The 25,698-nt window shown below is 39.1% G+C and overlaps 1 protein-coding gene across 1 annotated transcript in view; it reads right to left on the reverse strand.

Annotated features, from left to right (window-relative positions):
- Positions 1-25,698, reverse strand: part of LRP6 (LDL receptor related protein 6) — an 87,495-nt gene that overhangs the window by 5,131 nt on the left and 56,666 nt on the right. The window contains exons 11-20 of the mRNA XM_036252216.1: positions 23,892-24,094; positions 22,309-22,514; positions 21,183-21,373; positions 16,705-16,914; positions 13,576-13,701; positions 12,720-12,956; positions 11,986-12,096; positions 6,792-7,022; positions 2,666-2,802; positions 1,944-2,041 (exon numbers count right to left, since the gene is read on the reverse strand). Coding sequence (XP_036108109.1) covers positions 1,944-2,041; positions 2,666-2,802; positions 6,792-7,022; positions 11,986-12,096; positions 12,720-12,956; positions 13,576-13,701; positions 16,705-16,914; positions 21,183-21,373; positions 22,309-22,514; positions 23,892-24,094 — 1,750 coding nt within the window. The remainder of the gene's footprint in view (positions 1-1,943; positions 2,042-2,665; positions 2,803-6,791; positions 7,023-11,985; positions 12,097-12,719; positions 12,957-13,575; positions 13,702-16,704; positions 16,915-21,182; positions 21,374-22,308; positions 22,515-23,891; positions 24,095-25,698) is intronic.

Consider the following 25,698-nt stretch of genomic DNA (forward strand, 5'->3'; position numbering starts at 1 on the left):
GTTGCAGATTTGATGGCCAGTGGTGGGCCTGCAGATGGCAGCCGATCAATGTTTCTCTCTCACATTGGTGTTTCTCTCCCTCTTTCTCTCTCCTTCTCCTTCCCCTTCTCTCTAAAATCAATAAAATCATTTTATTTTTTAAAATTTTATTATCTTTGTTTTATCCTTACGCGAGGACATTTTTGCATTTATCTTCAGATAAAGTAGGAGGGAGAGAGGGAGGAGAGAGAGAAACATCAATGTGAGAGAAATACATCGAGTGGTTGCCACCCACACAACCCCAACCGGGGCTGGGGACAAACTACAACCAAGGCACACGCCCCTAGCGGGAACCGAACCCAGGACTTTCTGTTCCATGGGCCAACACTCTTAACTGCTGAGCCAAACTGGCTAGGGCAAAACATATTTTTTTAAAAGAATTGTTTTTGATGTAATAATGTTCATTTTAATCAAACTGTTTTATTCAACTTAAAGAAATTACAACTTTTTAAATAAAATTTTAGTTTTTTTTTTCAAATTTCAAGTTTCTGCCTCTCTATTTTGGATTTCTAAAACAAACTTGTGGCAGGGAAAGCAACATTTACAATAAAACAAAAATAAGTTCAAAGTCAAACCTATCTCAAATAGTCATATTTATGAAATAGGAATTCTGAATGAGGTACTCTAAACAATTTCCACTTGATTTCTTTCTTTCTTGATCTTTATTTTTAGAGAGAGAGAGGAAGGGAGAGAGAGATAGAAACATTGATGTGAGAGAGAAACATGATTGGTTGCCTCCTGCATGCCCCCTGCTGGGGATCGAGCCAGTAACCTGGGCATGTGCTCTGACTGGGAATCAACCCCTCAGTCCATGTGACGACGCTCCATCCACGAAGCCACACCAGCCAGGCTCCACTTGATTTCTACACATCTATGCGGTTAAATCAGGGCAATCTGACTGGAATTCTAGAAACACCATATCTAGGAGACAATAGGTACTTGAGGAATAACAATAAATACTGGGCACTAAGTGCTTAGACAGAGAATATCAAGTTCTTGACAGCTGGCCCTTCAGGTAACAGGGAAGAGTAAGGGTAACACACTAGAACTAGTGCTTCACCTGCTCACTACGATCTGTAGATGCAGAGATCAGCACAAAGGCACACTTCCCCTTTGGCAAGTCGTGATCTAGTCCGTGCAGCTGTGTGAGAAATCCCTCATTTCAGGTCATAATAACGTATGTAAGCAAGGGCTGAACTGAACCTTCTCTGATATTCTGTGCTCCTAATAACCCTGCTGTTCTACAGTGCTCACACCTCTCTGAACCATATAATCTTATCCCAATACTTCGCCCTCAGACTGTTAATAAAACCTAACCCGAGCAGTAACCTACGTTGAAATCAGTCATTTCGATAGGTAACTTTTCCTTAGAATATGCAAAGCATGAAGGGCCATCCTATTCTTCTAAAGGCCGGCATTTGCGGCAGGGGCAATGTCAGCGTTACCAAGGCAAGACGCCTATTCTCTCTCAGTGACCATCTACTTCCTGGGGGCTACATCAAGCCCACAACTAGAATACTTTGTCCTTTCTTTTTTTTTTTTAAATCCTCACCCAAGGATATTTTTCTATTTATCTTCAGATAGAGTGGGGGAGGAGGGAAGAGAGTGAGAGAGAGAGAAAAGCATTGACTTGAGAGACACTGACTGGTTGCCTCCCGCTTGACCCCAACCAGGGCCAGGAACGAACTGCAACTGAGGTACATGCCCTTGACGGGAATTGAACCCATGACTCTTTGGGCATGTCCCCTGCCTAGGAAACTGAACCAGTGACCACTTGGTGCACGGGTCGAAGCTCTACCACTGAGCCATGGACTGACACTAACCGCTGAACCAAACTGGCCAGGGCTAATACTCCGTCCATCTAATACGTACTCCAATTTACACTAGAGGAAGATATGTATTACCTGTAGGACCTATGAGTGGAAGGACTGTTGGAAGAATAACCAAATTCCATAGTGTAATGCGATCGCTCCGTGGCTGGAGATGGTGGAGGATTCAAAATCTAAAAGGAAAAGTAATGAAATGATTAAAACAATAATGGTCTATCCCAGACAGAGACTATCAGACTTTCTTTCCACTTCTCTTCTTCCATCTCCGCTCGTTCTTTCCCATAACACTATTAGCACAATCCCTCCTCTCCAGAGAGGTGACCTCAGGCTTGCAGCTCTCTGCTCCTTAACAGTTTCATCATGGCTAAACAGCGTACGGTGATGAAAGAAAATCTATACTCTCAAGTCACTAGTTTAAGTTCAGTATCGCTGGGTTTTGTTTTTTAAAAACTTATAATTGTTTAAAGAACAATTACTGACTTAGAAAAAAAATACCATGTGCTTCCTCTTGGGAGGTCATAGAATGAAGGTCCTAAGCCTCTCAGGAGGTACATTTACCTAGACAGAAATTAATGTCCAGTGCTTTCAAATATGCTGGTTACTACACAAACACAAAGAGAGTTACAAGTACTCACATGGTGATGGTAAAGCCTTCTTTGAACCTTAAATGCCTGAATTCTATACTAAAAAACTTTTTACATTACCATCACGGAATACCCACATTTGAGTGAACCAACAATCTAAGATCCTACGTATCTCAGCATTCAAAGTGAAACAAAAGAAACCAGACTACTCACTGCAGGGAAATAAGTGCCTTTGGTGCTTGAAGAACTACTTGATGATGCTCCTGTGACGTGAGCTCGGTCATAGGGGGGTCCACTGCTTCCCCCCATGATGCTGAGGGAGCTGATCATGGATTTACCTCGAGACATTCCTGAAATGAAGGATAGATACTGAAGATGAGTAAGAGCGATGAAACAGTCACCAAGTTTGACTTTTAAACAATTTATGCCCCCTTTTTCTAATAGTCATTGAAAATATTTAATGGAGAATAAGAATGAATGCTCTCTGACAGGGAACACTTCCATTGAGAACTGGCTTGCAACAGGTCCAAGGAAAGCTCCCAGCCCCCCTGCCCAGGACAGAAGCAGAGCTCTTCAAATTGAGATAAAATGAGAGGGTTTTTTTTTTTTAACTCTTAGAGGATCTGAGAAAGAAAGGGCTATGGAGAGTGAAGGTTGTGGAACAGGGCAGACTAACAACAGATTTGCTGAAAAGGAAACTAAACCCATTTTTAAGGGCAAAAATACAATGTATGGAAGATTATTTCTTTTTTTCCCCTTTTCTTTACTGACTTTAGAGAGAGAGATAGAAACACTGATGAGAGAGAACATCGACTGGCCACCTCCTCCTACATGCTCCACTGGGGATTTGGCCCACAACCTGGGCATGTCCCCTGTCCAGGAAATTGAACCAGTGACCGCTTGGTGCCCAGGTCGATGCTCTACCACTGAGCCACACCAGCTGGGCGGAAAGATTATTTCTCTCTCTCTCTTTTTTTTATCCTCACCTAAGGATATTTTTCCATTTATCTTCAGATAGAGTGGAAGGGAGGGAGAGAGAGAGAGAAACTTCGACATGAGAAGGACACATCAACTGCTTGCCTCCTGCACGACCCTGACCAGGGCCAGGGACGAACTGCAACCGAGGTTATGTGCCCTTGACCAGAAATGAACCCACGACTCTTTGGTCCAAAGGCCGATGCTCTAACCGCTGAGCCAAACTGGCCAGGGCTGGAAGATTATTTCTTTAGCTACTGCATGCAAATATTGTAATCACAACCACGAATGCTAAAGAATTCCTATTTTCTCCAAGTGACTTCCTAAATTCCACTAACTACAAATAGGTATGGCAACACAGAATCATTAACAGTTTAAAAATCATATCTCTTTACTTAGTTACATGCAGAATAAGTTCTTATTTTCAGAGGGATTTTTCTTAGAACCTCCTTACACCATGGGTACCAGAAAGCACTAAAAAAGCAGTGCTCCTCTACATCGATCTGGTCTACCCAAGTCCAGAACTTCTGGCTGCTTGGCTTTGCCTGAATACACCCTCGTCCCACTATCATCACTTAACATTAGGAGAAAATATAAGACACTATATCCCTCCCTGTGATCACCCAGCTATTTCCAAATCTCTGTTTCCTGAAAAGAAATCTTAGTCTATTTTCTGGCCTCCTCTAATTCCTGGGCTCAGTAGTACTGAGGTTGGTAGTGAACCTAAAGAACTGTAGTTTACGATTTTTCACTAAATGACTACTTGATTCACTTTCAGCAGAGTGCATCCAGAAATGCAGCATATGCAGTATACATAGTGCTTGCATATGTATGTATGTATATATATATATTTTTTATTATCCTCACCCGAGGATATTTTTCCATCTTTTGTTCAGATAGAGTGGGAGGGAGAGAGAGAGAGAAACATTGATGTGAAAGGGACACATCGAGTGGCTGCCACCCACAGGACCCAACCAGGGCCGGGCACAAACTGCAACCAAGGTACATGCCCTTAGCGGGATCCAAACCCGATTCTCTAAAGACAGCAGGCCAACAACACTCTAACCAATGAGCCAAACCGGCCAAAGCGAAGATGGCAGCGTAGGTAAACGTAGTATCCTGTCCTCCCACAACCACATCAAAGTTACAACTAAACTACAGAACCATCATTCAAAACCGCCTAAAATCCAGCTGAATGGAAGTCCTCCAACTACGGAATTAAAGCAGCAGCCGCATCAAGATGGGTAGGAGGGGTGGAGGTGGAGGGCTGGTCCCACACCCACATGTGGCAGATAAAAATCAGGAGGACACCCTGAGGTCTGAGGGGGTCCCCATCCCACACCAGGCACCCAGCTCAGGGTTCCAGTGCCAGGAAGAGAAGTCCCCATAACTTCTGGCTGGAAAAAGCAGCGGAAACTGAGGCTTAGGGAGACTGAGGCAGCTGGAGCCCCAGGCAGCTCCTTAAAGGGCCCACGCACAGACTTACTCGGACTTGCTCCCTCTAAGCTTGAAGGGGAGGCAGCTCAAGGGGAGGCAGCTCAAGGGGCGCCAGAGACATACAGGGAAGAAGTGAGCTGTTTGGCATTGGAGCGAGGGCTGGAGAGGGGGCTTTCTCTGGGACAGACGTGCTGTCAGAGGCCTTTGTTCCTTTGATGAGACCTGCCCTGGGGCAGCAGACAGACGCCATACCTGGGACTCCAGCAACCTGGTTCATACTGGTAGCCCCGCCCTGGTGATTCCCTGAGGCCCCTGTCCTGCCCCGCCCCACCCCACCCAACTTTCAGGCCCGCCCAAGCTATTGCCAGTTGCTTAACCATAGGATTGGCCTGTTTTGGATCCTGCTTCAGGTTTTTCCTAAATTCTTTCAAACAAGCAGCATCTGGTCTCAGATAGCCCCATCCCTCTCGTTAAGTAATACACAGAAACAAACACAGAGAGGCAGCCAAAATGAGGAGACAAAGAAACAGGTCACAAATGAAAAAACAGAACAAAACTCCAGGAAAAGAACTAAGTGAAATGGAGATAAGCAACCTAACAGATGCTGAGTTCAAAATACTGCTTATAAGGATGCTCAATAAACTTAGTGAGGACCTCAAGGGCATTAAAAAGACCAGTCAGAAATGAAGGAGGCACTAACTGAAATAAAGAATAATTTACACAGATTCAATAGTAGAGTAGCTAAAGCCAAGAAAGTAAACCATTGATCTGGAATACAAGAAAGCAAAAAACACCCAATCAGAACAGCAAAAAGAAAAAAGAATCCAAAAAAATGAGGATAGTGTGAGGAAGCCTCTGGGACAACTTCAAGCGTGCCAACATTCGCATCTTGGGGGTGCCAGAAGGAGAAGAGCGAGAACAAGAAATCGAAAACCTGTTTGAAACAATAATGGCAGAAAACTTTCCTAAATTGGTTAAGGAAACAGACATACAAGTCCAGGAAGCACAGAGAGTCCCAAACAAGATGACCCTCAAGAGGCCCACACCAAGACACATCATCATCAAAATGCAAAAGGCTCAAGACAAAGAGAGAATCTTAAAAGCAGCAAGAGAAAAGCAGTTAGTCACTTACAAGGGAGTTCCCACAAGACTGTCAGCTGATTTCTCAACAGAAACTTTGCAGGCCAGAAGGGACTGGTAAGAAATATTTAGAGTGATGAAAAGCAAGAACCTACAACCAAGACTACTCTATCCTGCAAACCTGTCATTTAGAATCGATGGCCATATAAAGAGTTTCCCAGACAAGAAAAAGTTAAAGGAGTTCATCACCACCAAACCGTTATTATATGAAATGTTGAAGAGTCTTTTTCAAGAAAAAGATAAAATATATGAACAAACAAAATGGCAATGAATACATATCTATCGACAATGGAATCTACAAACAAAATGAACAGGCAGAAGAGAAACATTTTCATAGATATAGAGAACATTTTGTTGGTTGCCTGATGGGAGGAGGGTTGGGGGAATGGGTGAAAAAGGTGAAGGGATTAAGAAGAACAAATTGGTTGCTAGACTGACAAACCTCAAAGAGAAGGGGGTTGGGGGGGTGGGAGGAAATAAACCAAAGAATTTATATGCCTAAAGAAATAAAATAAAATAAAATAAACCTGAAAGAAAAAAAACAAACCGGCCAAAGCGCATATGTATATTCTTTATATCTTTTAGTCATTTCTACCAACCATACCTCAGGTCTTTTGTGTAGAGAGAAGGTGCTGAAAGTAAAAGAGAACATCTGTTCTTATAGTTTTAAAATCCAAAATGGTCTAGTTTGAATGAGACTCTGCACAGTATCCTGTTTCAATTATGGAAACTTGAGTTTCTTGCTAGGACCCAAGACTTGGTTCTCAATGGATTAGTCTTAACTCACCTGGAAGAGATCCTGACAAAGAGCTTGGGTGTGGCACATAACCAAGGGGCACAGAAGCTGGTCCATGAACTACATAGTCATTAGTCATGGTTTCTCCATCTCCCTTCATACGTGGACACAACATTCTCTGGCAAATAAAGTATATGGTTCCAGACACGAAAATAGTGACAATTACTCCAATAACTGAACCAACTGTATTGGTGGCCTGTGGTGCTGGCTCCTCAGTTGGATCTGAAATGGGAAGGCAGTACAGGTATATAATGAAAAACAACTGCAGAATCAAAGTAGTACTCAAGAAAAGGGCTCGCGAGCAGAGTGTGAAGTTAATGCAGACAACTTATAAACAGTTTTCTTTTTTATGAATACATACATGACGCCCCATGGATTATGGGTAAATGTTATCACTAGGAATCAAAGGAACTATCCTTAAGTGAAAACAGAAATAATACATTGGGAAACACTGTAAATGACTTAAAAATGTTAAATTAATTATAGTTAAACTCCATCAAGAAGTTAAAAAAAATATATAAAATCTATCCTACTTCATTCTGTGTATCATAAAAATCAACAAATTTATTTTGGAATCTCAGAATAAATTTTAGAGTCAGAGGGATGAACCTAGAAAAGTCATTACATGTTTTACTTGGAATGGGAAAGCCAAAGCAACCCTGAGCTTGATTTTAGATTTGAGAAGTGACATTTAGGCCTGGCGAAAGGAAATCAGAGGCTAAAGATGGGCATTAGCTCTCAGGCTCAATAAGCTGCTGCTTTCAGGGTGAGTCTAGTTGCCTGAGAGCAAGGAACAGGCCTCTGATACTTGAGTACTTGAGGACTCAGAAAGAAAGCCAGAGCATGTAGGAAGATCCTGCCCATGGCACCCACCTTCATGGGATCCCTGAGGTATGATGCTGCAGAAGCACAGGGCATCAATATTAGAGGTAGAGAAAAAGAACAGAAGGGCTTATCCAATTTAGAGCATTACTCTTTAATTTAGAAGGAAAATTCATCCCTTCTGAATAGTCAGATTATAACTTACAACTACAGATCCTTTAAAGACCTCTGTTCTGCCTGGCCAGTGTGGCTCAGTGGATTGAGTGTTGTCCCATGGACTGAGAGGTCCTGGTTTGATTCCCGGGCAGGGGACATGCCCGGGTTGCGGGCTCAATTCACAGTGAGGGGCATGCAGGAGGCAGCCGATCGATGTTTCTCTCTCACATCAATGTTTCTTTCTCTCTCTCTCCCTTCCTCTCTTAAAAAAAAAAAAAAAATCAATGAAAACACATTTAAAAAATTTTCTAAAAACCTTTGCTCTGCTTCATCTTACCTCAAATTTCCCATCCATATAACAACTAAACTCAACCTCTGACGGATACAATAAATGAGAGAAAATAACATCACTAAGTTACACAATACGCAGGAGCTGCCAGTTACATATTTCATGTATGGTCTCAGAGGCACAGATTCTCCTCGGTCCTGTGAGCAACCACCTCATCTTTCTTACCCCTTTAGTGCCCTGACATTCCTTTCTAATGTCATGCTTCAAGAAGAAAAGTTTACACTCACTATTCTTATTCTCCGGGTCACATCCTGACTCACTGAAATTGGGCTTCTATCCTCAACAACACACTGAAAGTAGTGTGCCAAAGGTCAACACTCTCCTATTTGCCATATTCAATGAACCTTTCATCTCTCTGGTCTCTCTATACTTTCAATACTACTGGCTCTTGTCTTCCTCAAAAATGTCTGATTAAGCACTGGCCGGTTTGGTTCAGCGATTAGAGTCGGCCTGCAGTCCAGAGAGTTCCCGGGTTTAGGCACGTACCTCGGTTGCAGTTTGTCCCCAGCCCTGGTTGGTCATGCGGATGGCAGCCACTTGATGTGTCCCTTTCACGTTGATGTTTCTCTCTCTCCCCCTCCCACACTGTCTGAACAAAAAAATGGAAAAATGTCCTTGGGTGAGGATAAAAAAAAAAAAAAAAAAGTCTGATCAATATCCTTTCAAGATACCACTCTCTTAGTTCCCCTATCCTATATCTGACTATTCTACTTCCTCTTGCTGGCTTCCTTCTCTTCTGCCTGCCTCCTAAGTACAGGTGGTTCCCAGAGTTCTGTCTATCCCCCTCCCCCGCTATTTTCCTCCTCTACTTAACTCTCACTAGGAGATTTCATTCACTGCCTCTGCTTTAATTATCATTAATAAATGGAAGGGCCCAAATCTCTCTTGAGCTACAGATCCATATGGTCAACAACTTTCAGAACAGCTTTAGCGGGACAGCCCATGGGCGACTTTAATGCAACATGTTCGAACGGAACACACTGTCTCCAGCATTGGTAATGTTTCCTAGATGCCAGGGGTAAAGCAGACCATACATAAATGAGGCACTCTTGGCAAATTAAAGGCATTTAAATTAAATTAAAAACAAAAATAAAGTAATAAATAAACCTACATCAATGGCACTTCACTTTTCAGTCCCTGCTATATATTCCAGTTAGTGACTCCAGTCATTCAATGAGGTATCTGTGTGTCAACTTAAACTTATCAACTATATCTCAATGGTTACCAAGTCCTTTTTTAAAAAATCCTTACCAGAGGACATTTTTGCATTTATCTTCAGACAGAGCAGGAGAGAGAGAGAGAGAGAGAGAGATAAACATCAATGTGAGAGAGACACATTGAGTGGTTGCCACACACATGACCCCAACCGAGGTATGTGGTGGGAACTGAACCTGGATCTCTCTGGACTGCAGGCTGATGCTCTAACCACTGAGCACAAAACCAGCCAGGGCATCAAGCCCTTTTTATTTTATTTCCAAAACAACTCTGAAAGCTATGTTTCTACCACCGCTGCTCCTCATGATTTAGATCTTCATCATCTTCTGCCTGAACTACAATGGTCTCCTAAGCATTTTAATTATAGGCAGTTGACTTTTAAGCACTAAGCATGGATGTTTAATGCCAGTGATCCATTTTTGGACACTCAAAATATGTTAAACATAGTATAAGTTATAAGTGTGCTGTTTTTTGTGTTTTTTTTTTTTTTATATTTTGTTCAGATAGAGTGGGAGGGAGAGAGAGAGAGAGAAACATCGACATGAAAGGGACACATCGAGTGGTTGCCACCCACACAACCCAACCAGGGCCAGGGACAAACTGCAACCGAGGTACATGCCCCTAGCGGGAACCGAACCCGGGTCTCTCGGGACCGCAGGCCGATGCTCCAACCGCTGAGCCAAACCGGCCAGGGCCAAGTGTGCTGTTTTAAGGAAAATAATAAAATTTAAATCCTAAAAAAAAGTAATAGGCTTTAAGTTATTAGATGGTGAAAACAATTTAGTGGGTTGAAACTAGCATTTTAAAACAGAAAATACCTACCTAGTATGGATAAATACTGTTGTATGACATATTTGTTTAGTGCACACCCGTGTCTTTGCATCCTTTTGATTTGGTCAAAAAAGTTTGAACGCAACCAGTCTAACAGATTTCCCTGCTTACCATCTTACCACCTCCCCCATCTGCTTTACAGCCTTCACAATTACGCAGCCATGCCAGTCCTTTACTTAAGTTGTTCGTTGACTCTGCAATATCTGGAATACTGCCTAGGATGCATTTTAAGGAAGCTCTTTTTTTTAAACTCTTTTTTTAAATACAGTTTTTTATTGATTTTTAGAGAGGAGAGGAAGGGAAAGGGAGGGAGGGAGGGAAACAATGATATGAAAACACAACACTGATCAGCTGCCTCCTGCACAGCCCCTACCAAGATCAAGCCCATAACCTGGGAATATGCCCTTGACCAGGAATCAAACTGGCAACTTCCTGAGTGAATGGGACGATGCCCAACCAACTGAGCCACACTGGCCAGGGCACTTTTTTTTTTTTTTTAATTGATTTGAAAGAGAGAGCGAGAGAAACATTGATTTTTTTGTTCCACTTATTTATGCACTCACTGGTTGATTTTTATATGTGCCCTGACCGGGGGGTCAAACCCACAACCTTGGTGTATATGGACGACACTCTAACCAACTGAGCTGGGCAGGTCAAGGAAGCTCTTAAAGTCACTGAGAGACTGGTGGAATCATGTCAAGAAAAAAACTGGAGATGTTAAACATGGACTAATGTTCAGAAACTCAAGTTTAGACCGCTGATTGAGTTCCACATATCTGCAATCCTACCTCGTTTTAGCATTCTTCACTTTACCGTGCTTCACAGACTTGGTGTTTTTTTACAAACTGAAGGTTTGTAGCAACCCTGCTGCATAGTGTTCCATTGTGTACATGTACCACAGCGTTTTTATCCACTCATCTATTGATAGACACTTGGGCTGTTTCCAGATCTTACCAACTGTAAATAGTGCTGCTATGAACATAGGGGTACGTATATTTTTTTCTGACTGGTGTTTCAAGCTTCTTAGGATATATTCCTAGGAGTGGCATCACTAGATCAAATGGCAGTTTCATTTTTAATTTTTTGAGGAAACACCATACTGTTTTCCATAGTGGCTCCACCAGTCTGCATTCCCTCCAGCAGTGTACCCGAGTCCCCTTTTCTCCACAGCCTCGCCAGCACTTGTTTGATGATTTGTTGATGGCAGCCATTCTGACAGGTGTGAGGTGATACCTCACAATCGTTTCAATTTGCATCTCTCTGATGATTAGTGACATTGAGCATTTTTTCATGTCTCTTGGCCGTTTGTATATCCCGCCAATAAACTATTTTTTAAATTAAGGTATGTACATTGCTTTTAAAGACATGATGCTATTGCACATTTAACAGGCTACATTATAGTATAAACAAACTTTTATATGCATAGTAGACTAAAAAATTAGTTTGACTTGCTTTATTGCAATATTCGTTTTATTGCAGTGGCCTGGAACCGAACCCGCAATATGTCCATGGTATGCCTGTAAATTGTTTCAGAATTTCTTAACTTTATGATCACATTTCTTAACTTTAGTTGTGGCAAAACAATATTTCTTCTTTTCTGATGCTTTACTAAAAGTTTCCGTGAAGATTTTTGTGCATAACAAAACTGCTCTTTTAAGGAATTAAAAGCAGAACATAAACAATTCCTAGTTTACCATTAATATGTATTTCTTAATAAGGAAACAGTGATTATAAGTGAACCTCACATATAAAAAAAAACGTATTTTAAAAATTCTCCCTTAAGAGAAACACACAGGTTTCAGTCCTACTTACAACAATCCACTTCGTCTGATTTGTCACTGCAGTCCACATTATGATCACATTTCTTATGTTTTCCAATGCACTGACCATTGGCACAGCGGAATTGATCAATTAAACAAAGCACTGGGGAAAAAGGCAAATAGTTTTCTTATTTTTACTATAGGGTAAAGCCAAATACTAAGCAAGTCAAAAAGTACTTTGTGGGTGCAAATGAAAACAAATTAGACTTCTAGATATAGCTTAAAAATTACTCTCAGATTTTCGTTGGTAGAAGGAAAAGGTAATACAGCAGGAAATTTCCTATTTTGTTCTTCACGTTAAATTTAATCATTCACTAATAATTTTGTTAAGAATTAATTCTACATGCATTTTTAGACACTATAGAATTCCAAAAATTTTGTTTGTTTTATATCATGTTAATGGTTAGTGGGGAAAAAAAAGTAATAAAATTATTTTACAATGAAAGAAAAATTCACTAATTCAGAGTTCACTGGGAAAAAGTACTATTTTTACATACTGACGTTCTTTTGGCCTTATTCCTCTGCTAATCTTATTCATGTGTATAAACCTTATGCATACTAAGTGAATTAAAACAACAATTTAGAACATGTTACTATGTTTAGACATTATAATAAAATCTTGAAAACCCCAAATCTACCACTGAGCCAAAGCAACACTCCACTCTGAACTGCAAACAACTTAATGGGAAAAGGACTATATAACCAAGTCTTAAAATCTTTAGATACCTTCACAGTTCTTCTCATCTGATTTATCCTGGCAGTTTGCATCTCCATTGCATCTGAGGGCACCATCAATACACTGCCCACTGGCACACTGGAACTGGGACTCTGAGCATACAGGACAATTGAGCTCATCACTGTGGTCTTCACACTCAGTAAACCCATCGCACCGCCAAGCCACAGGGATACAGTCAATTTCTCCCGTGAAACAAGTAAACTGCTGAGGAGAACATGTTGGGGGTTCTTCAATGAACAAGGGGGAGGGGAGTGACAAAAACAAAATAATTGTCACAGAGGTATATACACCTGAGTGAAGCTCATTTAATAATAAACATATACAAAACACTTTATAACAGATCAAATTTGTAATCCATCTCTTCCAATCAGAGAAGTAACAAAGAAAAATACTGATACACGCCAATATATAGCTGATCTTCAAATCTCTTACAATATAAGTAGAATGCCTCATGGTTGCTACCCAATACATATTATTTGTTTTTTTAAAACTTAGGAAAGTTAGAATAAAATAATCTTACAATACCATCTTCTCAATGATTTTTTAAAATTTATTTTGAGTATATAAGCCCTTTCAATCTTTGTTCACAGAAAATGTATTTTATGTACCTGTTATAGTAGAAAACGCTGATTTTTTGGGCTACATTTTTACATCAGCTTATGATCATAATGTTTAATAACTATATAAACTCAGTTACCTAATAATTTTCCTATCATTAGAAATCAGATTATTTTTAAATTTCTGTGACTGCAGAGAACTGTTTTTCTCCTTCAGTTGAATTAACTTAAGTTATGGAACATGTTAATTGTCATTTAGACCCATACAGGAAAACGATAACATATTTACCTCCACATGACAGCTCATCTTGAAGCAGAACCAAGTGCATGGGGCAAGAGCACCTTGTAGTACCATCTCCTTTTACAAGACAAATATGTGAACAGCCACCATTATCCTGAGCACAAGGGTGCTGTCCTGCGAAGAAAGAAAGGAAGAAAGGGAGGACAGCCCAGTAAAAAAAAAAAATCAATCATTTATTGATTCCCAAGGAAACCAAATGTAAAATCATCTTGGACTTTATTTCCACGCACATAATTCCTTTCTTCATCCCTACACAATCTACAAGAAAATGAGGACAATACTTGAAAAACACAAAACACTATCTTTTACATATTTATATAAAAATATTTTAAAGTATTTTAAGCAAGGTAATGATACAGCTCATGTTAATTTTGCGAATAACAAAAGCTGATTATTGAAACTAAAAAAATTTATAGGGAGAATGCTGAGACCCGGATACTGTTCTATTTAATATACAAAAACTCTTCTAAACTAGAGATTTTAAATTAGAAATTCTACCTTTCTAAAAGATAAGATGACTTTACTCAGAAAGTATATTTTAATAAAGAATTCACTGAAAATTAGAGTTGTTATAAGAAAAAGCTTAAGTTCACATGGATCAGAAACAATAAAAGTTACTTGCTTGGTCAAATGCAAAGGATAACCTGCAATACACCCTGGACAGTGTGGTTCATTTGGTTGTCATCCCATGCACCAAAAGATGGGTTTGATTCCATCAGGGTACATACCAGGGGTATGGTTCGATTCCCAGTAGGGGGTGTACAGGAGGTAGCCGAGAGATGTTTCTCTCTCTCTTCCTCCCTCTCCCTTCCCTCTCTATAATCAATTAAAAAAAATAATCTTGCCCTGGCCAGTTTGGCTCAGCGGTTAGAGCGTTGGCCTGCGGTCCGGAGAGACCTGGGTTCGGTTTCCGCTAAGGGCACGTACTTCGGTTGCAGTTTGTCCCCGGCCCTGGTTGGTCGTGCGGGTGGCAGCCACTCGATGTATCCCTTCACGTCGATGTTTCTCTCTCTCTCTCTCTTCCTCTCTCTCCCTCCCACTCTATCTGTACAAAAAATGGAAAAGTATCCTCGGGTGAGGATAAAAAAATAATAATAATAATCTGCAATGTTAAAAATATTTCATTTCCTCATATTTGGGTTAAATACACTATCTGGCAACTATTCAAAGTCTGTCTCACAGGCTGTATTTAATGAAATCAGTGCTATGAATTTTCTACTTAGCTTTGTTAAAGCAACTCAACATCCGTCACCACAGAATACCAACATCTGACGTAGACACCCATTTGTTACCTAACTCTTCACTAACACATCAGTCCTACTTTGGTGTGTGCTGATGAAACTGAGGGAGTCAGCTACTTCCACCAATGAGCAGCTATGTTATATGACATCAATGTCCGAAATCAGGTATCAGTCATTCGATTAGGATACACAAACTATATGGTAATATTTCTCAACCTTTAATTCCATGACACCTTTTTTGGGGGGGGGTTAATCCTCACCGTGGGATGTTTCCATTGATTCTCAGAGCAGAAGGGAGTGAGGAAGAGAGAGAAACATCAGTATGAGTGAACACATCGATTGGTTGCCTCCTACACGACCCTGACTGGGGCAGGGAATCTAACCTGCAACCGAGGTTTGTGCCCTTGACTAGGAATCAAACCCAAGACCCTTTGGCCCTTGGTCCAACTCTCTCACTGCTAAGCCAAACTGGCCAGAACTAATTCCATGATACTTTTGATAAACAGAAATCTTATTCTCTTTAATTAATGTTATTAGGAAAAAATTTTTAATGTTTTTCCAGATATAAAACTATATTTAAATATAGTTCCCACCCCTCAGGAAATTCTGAAAGCCTCAATAAAGATCTTGTATCAACTGAATAAATAACTTAGGTACTGTCATTATTATTTATTCCTATTAAATGTTCAGCACGAGTTAGATATCGTAACATAGAATGGCAACAATTCTAACTTTCTAATTCTTAAATACTTCTAAACTTAACTTCTAAGTTCATAAACAGTGACAACATAATGAAGAGTCAGACAAGAAATGATCTCATTCCTCCACTCTCCTTTCATATTCTGATTTGATTGAAAAGCATTGTGCTGAAAGGGGGTTTCAATAATTCTCTCTTTAGTCTTCTATTTAACATTAACATTCCTGGTACAACCATGTAAGACCTACAGTAGTTATTGCTATGAGGGTACTTCTGATTACAGACACCTATTAATAAAAAAGTAGGCCAAGATGATCAGACATTTTCAAAGGTTTTCAATAAGATACAAAGAATATTTATGGCTCCTTTTCCAAGTTGAAAATTGAAAACTTTATCAAGAGGGGAAAAAAACCAAGCACTTATTAAAGCACAGAATTCTCTAAGTTTACACACTAATTTTTATTTGTTTTGCTTTTGCTCAAGAATAAAGTTATTCCATGATAACTATATTCATCATTACACAAATGTAATTTTTGCTTTTGTTCGAACTATGGGGTGTACAGGGAACAAAAGAAATACATGCTTTATATCAGCATTCTCACAGGGGCTGAAGGAGAGAGGGCATGACAAGCAGAGCCTTTGCTGTACCTGAGGACATTTCTGAAAATGAGCAAGATCCTTGCTTTCCCCATTCCTGTTTTATGAGGAAAAGATGTTTAATCTGAAAAAGCTCCCAGGTGAGTTTAATAAAAAGGCTTTAAAAGCATGGAGTTAGCCCTGGCCGGTTTGGCTCAGCGGTTAGAGCGTCGGCCTGCGGTCCAGAGAGACCCGGGTTCGGTTCCCACTAAGGGCATGTACCTCGGTTGCAGTTTGTCCCCGGCCCTGGTTGGTCGTGCGGGTGGCAGCCACTCGATGTGTCCCTTTCACATCGATGTTTCTCTCTCTCTCTCTCCCTCCTGCTCTATCTGAACAAAGAATGAAAAAGTGTCCTTGGGTGAGGATAAAAAAATAAAAAATAAAAATAAAAGCATGGAGTTAAAGAAATGGCAAAACTAAATAAAAGTATATGAAAATCTTCAAGATAAAGCAGTAAAAGACACAAAAGAATATCTTAATTTTATCTTAACTTCTTACAACAAACACAAATCCAACAATTAGCAGTACACCATCAGCACTTACTATATTCCTGAAGGTTCAGCTCCTTTACAGCATGAATGTCACTAAGTTGGGCTATTCGAGCCTGGACTTTGGTTCTACCCTCTCGACCTGTCATATCAATTTTTTCAATCATTTGCTGCTGCTTATCAATCCAATAGAGCCAATTTTCAAACACAGTTAGTCCCACAGGCTGCAAGATATTCGAGTCTTCCAATACTATCCGGTTGGCACCTTGGAAAGAACATTCACCAGAAATAATTCACGTGGGTCAAGTCATATATTTAACACTTATTTATTGAAAAAACATCAGATTCTAAAAGTTCTGAAAAGGAAAATATAAACTCTCTACCACAAAACTTCAGAATCATTTTTGGAAGAAAAGCCATATATGTACCAGAAAACAGGCAATACACTAGACATTTAAGTACAGTCAAGAGCAAGTATGTGCCCAATACCTAGTAAATATTCTAATTCACAGAAATGTAGAAAAAAACTCAGAGCAGTTGTCAATGTTTTTAAAAGCTGAGTCCATTTTTCAAATTAAATTCTGTGAAAAGCTCTAACATATAAAAACAGATCAGTCGGTACCTCTCGGGATGGGGCGGCAGTGGTGAGCCCAGGGCGCCTGGCCTGCGCCTCTCACTGAGCACACCTGCGGCACCTGTGGAGAACTTCACCCTCACCCCACTCAGGACACAAAAAACATGACTTAGTCAAGATCTGCCTGGTTCAACCCTCAGCTCAAAGTAAGAATTATTTCTACATGACAGACACAGAGTATCTGGACACTGAAGAAGCAACCTAATCTGTTGCTGCACTGTAAGAGAGTTCTTTCACAGTGTGTTGAAATCTGTGCCCCCACTCCCCACCACTTTAAAAAGAAAAAATACATTCGTTCCTTTTCTCTTCCTCCCAATAGTCTTTCACATATCTATAGAATATTTTCATGGTTCCTAAGTGCAATCAAAAAGCCATTAGCTTATACTTTGAAAATATCAGGGCAAGTTCCAGAAGAGAGGCAAGATAGTCCGGGTGAAAAGGTGCTGCCTAAGTCAATATTCAGATTGATGGTGGTTTAAATACAAGTTTACTTATGCTCCCTCCTAAAAATCTATTAACATGGTGGTGAAAATTTAAGGTATAAACCCATAAAGACAAACAGGACAGAGGAGCAGAGTGACATAAAATTTATAAGCCAGAGAATAGATAAATCAGAGATAATAACACAGTAGCCCAGAGAAAGCTAAATGCCTGCAGTTAGTGAAGCCAACAGCAAAATCAGTTAGCTTACAAACTAGAATCACCAGGTATTTTCGGATGGAGCAAAAGGAGAAGTTATGCAACTGAGGCTAAAAGAGTACTAACTGAAAATATGCACAAGAAGTAAGGCAGCTTCTGGGTCTCCTCTCCCCTCTAGCAGAAGATTGAAGATAAACTCCCTAAAGAGGTTAAACGAAGCTTTCATATACCAGGCAAAGACAGAGAGGCAGTGCCATACATAGGATGTAACTGGGGAATTACTTGAAAGTGTACTTCATAATTGGTGAGGCTCTCCCCAACACCCTTCTCCCACTAGACTCCAAAAACACTAGCATCCAGCTTTAATTCCTCCCGGAGAAGACCAGAAGGATTCCCTACAGGAAAAACAAACCACCACCACCAATGACCAAACAAAAAACCTGAGTTATCCAAAAGAAAAGAACTTCAGATAATGTCACACATCTGAACACATCTCCATGGCCTAAACACAGTAGTGGAATTGCTATGTAATCTGGTATACACAGATTCAATTTGAACAGATATATCCAAATTGCTCACCAAAGTGATTACATCAATTTAAAATCCCCACCAGAAGTATAATGAGAATTGTCATTTGGTATTGTCAGACTTCTAAATTATTACCAGTCCAATATTTTAGAAGTATATTTCATTATTAATAAAATTTGCATTTCCCCATTTGATATGGAGGGTAATTTATTGGTCCTTTATGTTTCTTCTCTGAATGGCTTACTCATAGTCTTTGCTCATTTTTCTATTGCTGATTTCTAGAAATTCTTTATTCAGAACAAATTTGGGGAGAGAACACAATGGCTTCAAAATTCTCTCCAATGTTTTATTTCAAGGGAGAGGAGGAGGAAGCGAGGTTCAAAAATAAATATGGCTGAAGACTAACAACTGACAAAACTGAGTGGCAGGAACTGTGTGCTTTCTCCATGCTGGAACCATTTAGCAATTAAGGGTGGGGAAAAAAACACATAGGAAAAAAAAAGTTAAATCACTCGGGTTAAATAATAATAATGTTATGGATATTTTTCTTTTTTATATTTTAAAAACTGTAATGAACATGTGTTACTCATAACAAAAATGAGCATCATAAATGAGAACCAGAGAAAAGTGGGGGGAAATCTCTTCAATGCGAATAAGAATTAAAACATTGATATAAAGAACAATTATACAAATTAAAGGTGATATAAGAGATAAAGTGATCAGACGAGAAAAAGAATATTTCAGGCTAGGTAAATATGCACACACAAGCCAAAGTGTGTGCATGACTTTTAAAATCAGACAAAGTAAATGAAACAAAAGCATTTGAACCTAAAAAAACAGAATATTTTTTTAGTTTTAAAAAAGAATTACAAATGTATTCAAACATATAAAAATTCAAATAATACAGAAATAAATACTCAACACATTAGTATATTAATCTTTTAGATCTTTCTCAAGGTATATTTATTTGTGTATTTCTCAAGAAATATACAAACATATATACCCATATTTCTTGACTTTATATCTATATAGTGTGTGTGTGTATATAATATATGTATATGTATATAAATTTTTTTTTTTATCCTCATCTGAGGACATTTTTGCATTTATCTTGAGATAGAACAGGAGGGAGAGAGGGAGGAAGAGAGAGAAAGAGAGAAACATCAGTGTGAGAGAGACACATCAACTAGTTGCCACCCACATGACCCCAACAGGGACCAGGGACGAACTACAACTGAGGTACATGCCCTTAGTGGGAACCGAACCTGGGTTTCTCTGGTCCATGGGCTGATGCTCTAACTGCTGAGCCAAACCAGCCAGGGCAGTATAAATATTTTTTGAGGATAATTTGCCAATAAATATACTATATATATTATTAAATTTTAAACAAAATCAGATTTAAATAAACAATTTTTATTTATTTATTTTTCAATCTTCACCCGAGGATATTTTTCCATTTATCTTCAGATAGAGGGGAAGGAAGAGAAGGAGAGGGAGAGAGAGAGATAAAGAGAGAGAGACAGAGAGACAGAGAGAGAGAAACATCAGTGTGAGAAACACATCGACTGACCCCTACCCTCGACCCGTACCAGAGCCAGGAACAGAACCTCAACCAAGGTATGTGCCCTTGACCAGAAGCGAACCTGCGACACTTTGGTCCGCAGACCAACGCTCTAACCCGAACCAAGCCGGTCAGGGCTAAACAACTTAATTTTTAAAAACCATTCTTCCACCTCAGTGCACACAGATCTACCTCATTTGCTGGAATGACTATAATATTCCACACACTTGATACAATAGAATGCATTTCTCTGTAACAGGCTATTACAAATAATGCTTATCAAATACCCTTGTACAGTTGGGTCAGCATTTCTGTAAGCAGCAATCTAAAAGGGAAATGTATTGGCAAATTATCCTCCATAAAGGTTCTACCAATTTCCACTTCTACCAAAGTGCATGACAGCATGCCATTCTCTGCTAGTCTCGCTAATGTTCAGTATAATCAACTTTAACATATTTTTGCCACTCTGATAGACATAAATAGAGTATTATTTTAATTTCATTTTCATGATCACTAGTAAGGCCACACAAAATATTTGTTGGGAGAAGTAACTATGATTGTAGACAGAGGACTGCAAAGAAATGAGAAAGTAAAAGTACATCTGAAAACCAACAAATGATTTGATTTAGCCACAAAACACCAGGAATGTTAAGATTATTAGAGTGTGCTGATGAGCTTGTGAAAGGTGAATACCAACTTAAATGTAGACTTCTTTTTCTTCATGCTATGAGACTACCCTGAAGACATTTTTAGTACAGTAGTGACATGATTAGAAACCATGCTTCAGAAAATTCATCTAGGAATAGTGTATAAACTTTCAGTGGGAGGCATCAGGGAGGCGATGAATCATAGGTTAAAATTCAGGACAAAGATGATGAGAACATAAACTAGAGCAGAAGAATTAGGAAAGGAGAAGAGATTCATTAGAAATATATTACTTACAGAGCCCAAATGAAAAATATTGGCAAATTATTAGATAACAGAAGGAGTAATCGTGTTGATGGTCGAAGAAAAAAGTGCTTCCCAACCATCTTGATGCTGACTACTTTTGGAAAATAAAACTATAAAGAAAATGTATACAAAAATAATACAATAGAAGAAAAATACAAATACCATTGATGAATCATCTCAATAACTACAATCAAAATAAGAAAACATATTTCTTGGGTACCTGAGAGATCACTGCTTTCAATTCGCCGGAGATCTGAATCAGCCCAGAAGAGCTTGCCCAATCTGCTATCAAGGGCCAACGCAATCGGTTTACTTAAGCCACTGAAAAAGAGAACCTCCCGTTCTGTTCCATCCAAAGCAGCTCGTTCAATTTTCGGAGACCTTTCCTGAAGATTGGTAAAATACATATACCTGAAGAGAAGGGAGGAAACAATAAGTGTACCAAAATAAGAAACCATACAAAATGAGAAAATTCTTACTGATTAAAACAAAAAAAGGTTAAATTTTTAAAATCTTATTTTGAAATGTTTCAGAATATTTTTTAAAAGGCCATGAGATACTTTTATTCCTTTCAGTAACAGTAACAAAGGGTACACAGAATTTCTGAGGGAGTTAATTTTCATGTATTAACAAAACAAAGTATTAGAGGCACACCTACCTTTTGAAATACTATAAAATAAAAAGCATTAACCAAAGACCTGTGCACACAATTTAAAATTCCTTCCCTAATTAGTCCATTTCATAACTAAAAATAGGTCATAAGACTCATTTCTTATATTTATATACTTTTTCCTGTAACTCTTTTGAAGTTAAGCTACTTTCCCTGCTGAATTCCTTATCGTTCATTCAGATGCAAAAACATATTATTTATTAAATGCAAAGCTCTGTATTAAATGAAAGAACACACATTAGTTCTTGGCATAAAGGAATCTACATTCTAGTAGGAAATATAAAAATGAAAACAAAAGTTGTACGTCATTTAGAAAGGATCAGGTATGACTAAAGAGGCACAAATATAACAGAGTGCTGGACATTTGGCAGAGGAGAAAAATCACATGGCTGGAGATTGGGTAGATCAAGAAAAATTTAATGGATGATGTTGCAGTTCAAATGGTCCTAGAAGTATGGGTAGAAATTAGAATTAAAGCAATAGTGACTAAAAAAAGAAAATTATAGGTAGTAAAATCAGAGAAAGTAAGAAAATACAGGGGGCAGGTAGATGAAAATGTTAAGTTCCTCACTGAAACACAGGACACTTAAAGGTAAATAACTAAGGACTGAAAAGGAAGGCTGATGAGGGTCTCAGAGGCCAAGATGTCTGAATGGTAGGTACTTCAGTAACATACCCTTTCTCTGGGTTTACCACAATGGCTCGAGGTCTGTCTTGCTCGCCTTTCAGCACTACTCCAATTGATCTCCCATCTAATCTGGTGACAGTAATGACGTTGGTGGCCTCACAAGTCCAGTAGATGTAGCGGCTATAGATATCAATACTGAGGTCATAGGGTTGTATTTCTAGATTCAGAACTGAGCTCACAACCACAGTAAAGCCCTAGAGAAAGAAAAGACATACACACAGAAAATTAGACTCCAAACCAGATAGTCCTGAGGCGATCACTCACAATGCTTACATTTATATAGTTACTCATCTGAGAAAAAAATCTCAAGGGACATTTCTTGCTGGTACATTTTTTTTATGAGTACGGTGCTTCTTTGTTACCATGCATTTCAAATGCTCCCTTTGGTTATTAAGACATGGGGCAGAAGAGTGAGCTAAGGCCACATTAGTTGCTCTAAGAACCTGATAATGCACTGATTAGAGATGAACATAAGGAGGTGACAGCTCTCTCTTATAGACAATCTTGGCTAGAACCATACCTTAGAAATAACTCTAAATCAGTGGTTCTCAACAAGGAGCAATTTTGCATGTGCAAATGCCTAAACCAGGGCATTTGGCAATGTTTGGAGACATTTTTTATTATCACCCCATGGGAGATATAACTGGCATCTAGTGGGTAGAGGCCAGGAATGCTGCTAAACAGCTTACAATGAACAGGTCAGTCTTCCACAATAAAGAACTCCCCAGCCCAAAAATGTCAACAGTGCTGAAACTGACCAAGTCTGCTCCAGAGACAATAGCAATTAGCTATAAACTACATCTATTAATCATGTCTGTCTCTAATACTTAAATCCACCAAAAAAAATTTTTTTACAGAGCCAAGCAAAAAGAGAGCCTCTGTTATTCTCTTCTATCTGAACAAATTATGTTTTATTTACTCAGCATCACTGAGGTAACATACTCTATATGAGGCTATCTCATTTATTTGCCATGTCCTTGGCTGTATAGTAACAGCTATAATTTCTCTCTATCAGCCTGTTAGTCCTGGCCTACACAGAGTAAGGTGCATCTGTAATATAGCATTATAACTATATTCCTAAATGACCTCTCAGCAGCCCTAAAAACAGTACCCTTTTGCTCTTCTGTGTGAGATAAGACATATAAAAAATTAATAATCTAATCTCCCTAAATTGTAACACATTCAAAATCAAACTTAACATCACAACTAAGATGACATATAATTATAGTGATCTCAGTTTAATACTGCTTGGTCATAAAAAAAAAGCAAAGAAGTATGGATAGTGGTATGTAAATGATGACTGGTATGTAAGCATAGGTAAGATTTGTTGATAATGTTTTCATTCCCATTCCACAGTCATCAAATATTTACACACACACACACACACACACAAATAACCAATGTATACTCAAAGATTATTAGCAGGGGGAAAAGCTGCTCAGTCTCCAATTTTAGTTTTGCACACACACATGAACGCACGTGCAGAATCAACTATTAAAGAAAATAGGATGATTGCTCAATCTAATTACTAGGTGGAAAAAAAATGGGTTTTGCACTGAGCCTTGAATTACCTGGCTGCCATCTTCTTGTGCTTTCCGGATCATGTTTTGTCGTGAATCAATCCAATATAGTTGCTTATCCAGTGGGTCATAGTCAATGGCTCGGACATTCCGAAGGCTGTGGATAGGAAGGATGATGTCGGGGCTCTGCTGTTCATCAATTACCATGCGGTTGATGGCGCTCTTCTGACTGAAGAGCAGGAAAGTAGTTGGAGCTTAAAGAAAGAAAAAAGCAAATCTGAAACAGACTAAGTCCTGTATCACTCAAAGATTTGATCATCTCGTAGCTATACCTCCTACAAAACACACAGATGTTGAAGAGGTAAAGAGGTAAGACTGAGGACAAAACCCTTTGGTATAACCCCTGAAACCCTCTTCAAAGTGACACTAATCAGCAGCCTGGTTACCAAACCAGTTATGAATTTACTCAATAACAAATCCATCCAGCGTATTTTTTCTATTTTGTCCACTATGGTATCATAGGAGACTTCAGTTCAATGAAGCATTTGACAAAGATATACAAAATTCTCCCCGTTCATGAAGTGAATAATCCTCCACAACATCTTCTTGTGGGTGACAGGAAGCTGGGCCTCCACAGGTCAAAGCAGAAACTTCAAGACTGGTTTTAGTTCCAGCTCTCTATTGACCTTAACTAAGTCACTGAACCTCTTTGCATCAAAGTTTATGCAACTCTAAAATAAGGTGATAGCTATCTTGTCCTGCTCATTGACTTGCTGTAAGAATTTTGTAACATATGTAAAAATACTTTAAAAATTATAAGACATTATGTCAATTTTAACGTAATAAAAATTATATAAATGTAAGATAAAAATAACTATTGTTTACTATCATCAGTAGCAGCAGCAATAAATGTGTCATTAATAGGAATCAAACAAACCCTCATGGACTGCAGGTATAGGCTTTATTTTGCATTGGGTGTATGGGATTTCTGCCATGAGAAGGAGTTGACAAAAATCTCTCTCTTCCTCTCAAACTAATAATAAATGCTTCATACTCAATACCTCGAATCCTCATAACAAACCTTGTATTTATATTTTCACTAATAAATATTCTGCTCTTCTTCTAAGTTGATGCCCTAAATTTATGAAGTGGGGGAATGCAACAGAAAAAACATTGCTCTTTCCTAGAGACCAGACCTCTGATTACTATGTAATCATCTTTAATGCAGAAAAACATCTAGGAGATAACAGCATTTGACAGTGCTACCAACAACTTCAAAGCCTAACAGCATTTTTAAAATCTTCATTAGAATATATATAAAATTCCATAGCATATTTTATTCTCCTGGGGGTCAGTCATCACCTAAATCCAGTAGAATTTTATCCTTCTCAGGGATATAAACATAGTCAAGCTATGATTCCTTCATTTCTCCCTAATCCCCATTCTTCACGGTTCCCTGTTTTACTTTACTTTTACATCCCAATGTGTATTGGCTTAAATCCCCAAAAAACTGCCTTGGCCGGTTTGAATCAGCGGTTAGAGCATCGGCCTGCAGTCCAGAGAGACCTGGGTTCGGTTCTCGCTAAGGGCGTGTATCTCGGTTGCAGTTTGTCCCTGGCCCCGGTTGGTCATGCAGGTGGCAGACACTCGATGTGTCCCCTTAAATCATAAAAAACTCATTGGTACTGTTCTGGCCAGTGTGGCTCACTTGGCTGAACATTGTCCACACACCAAAAGGTCACCAGTTTAACTCCTGGTCAGGGCACATACCCAGGTTGCTATTTCAATCACTGGTCGGAGTGCAGATGGGAGGCAACCAATTGATGTTTTTTCTCTCTCTCTCTTCCTCTCGAAAAAC

Source organism: Molossus molossus, unplaced genomic scaffold, assembly GCF_014108415.1.
Source record: "Molossus molossus isolate mMolMol1 unplaced genomic scaffold, mMolMol1.p scaffold_m16_p_10, whole genome shotgun sequence".
NCBI classification, from domain to species: domain Eukaryota; kingdom Metazoa; phylum Chordata; class Mammalia; order Chiroptera; family Molossidae; genus Molossus; species Molossus molossus.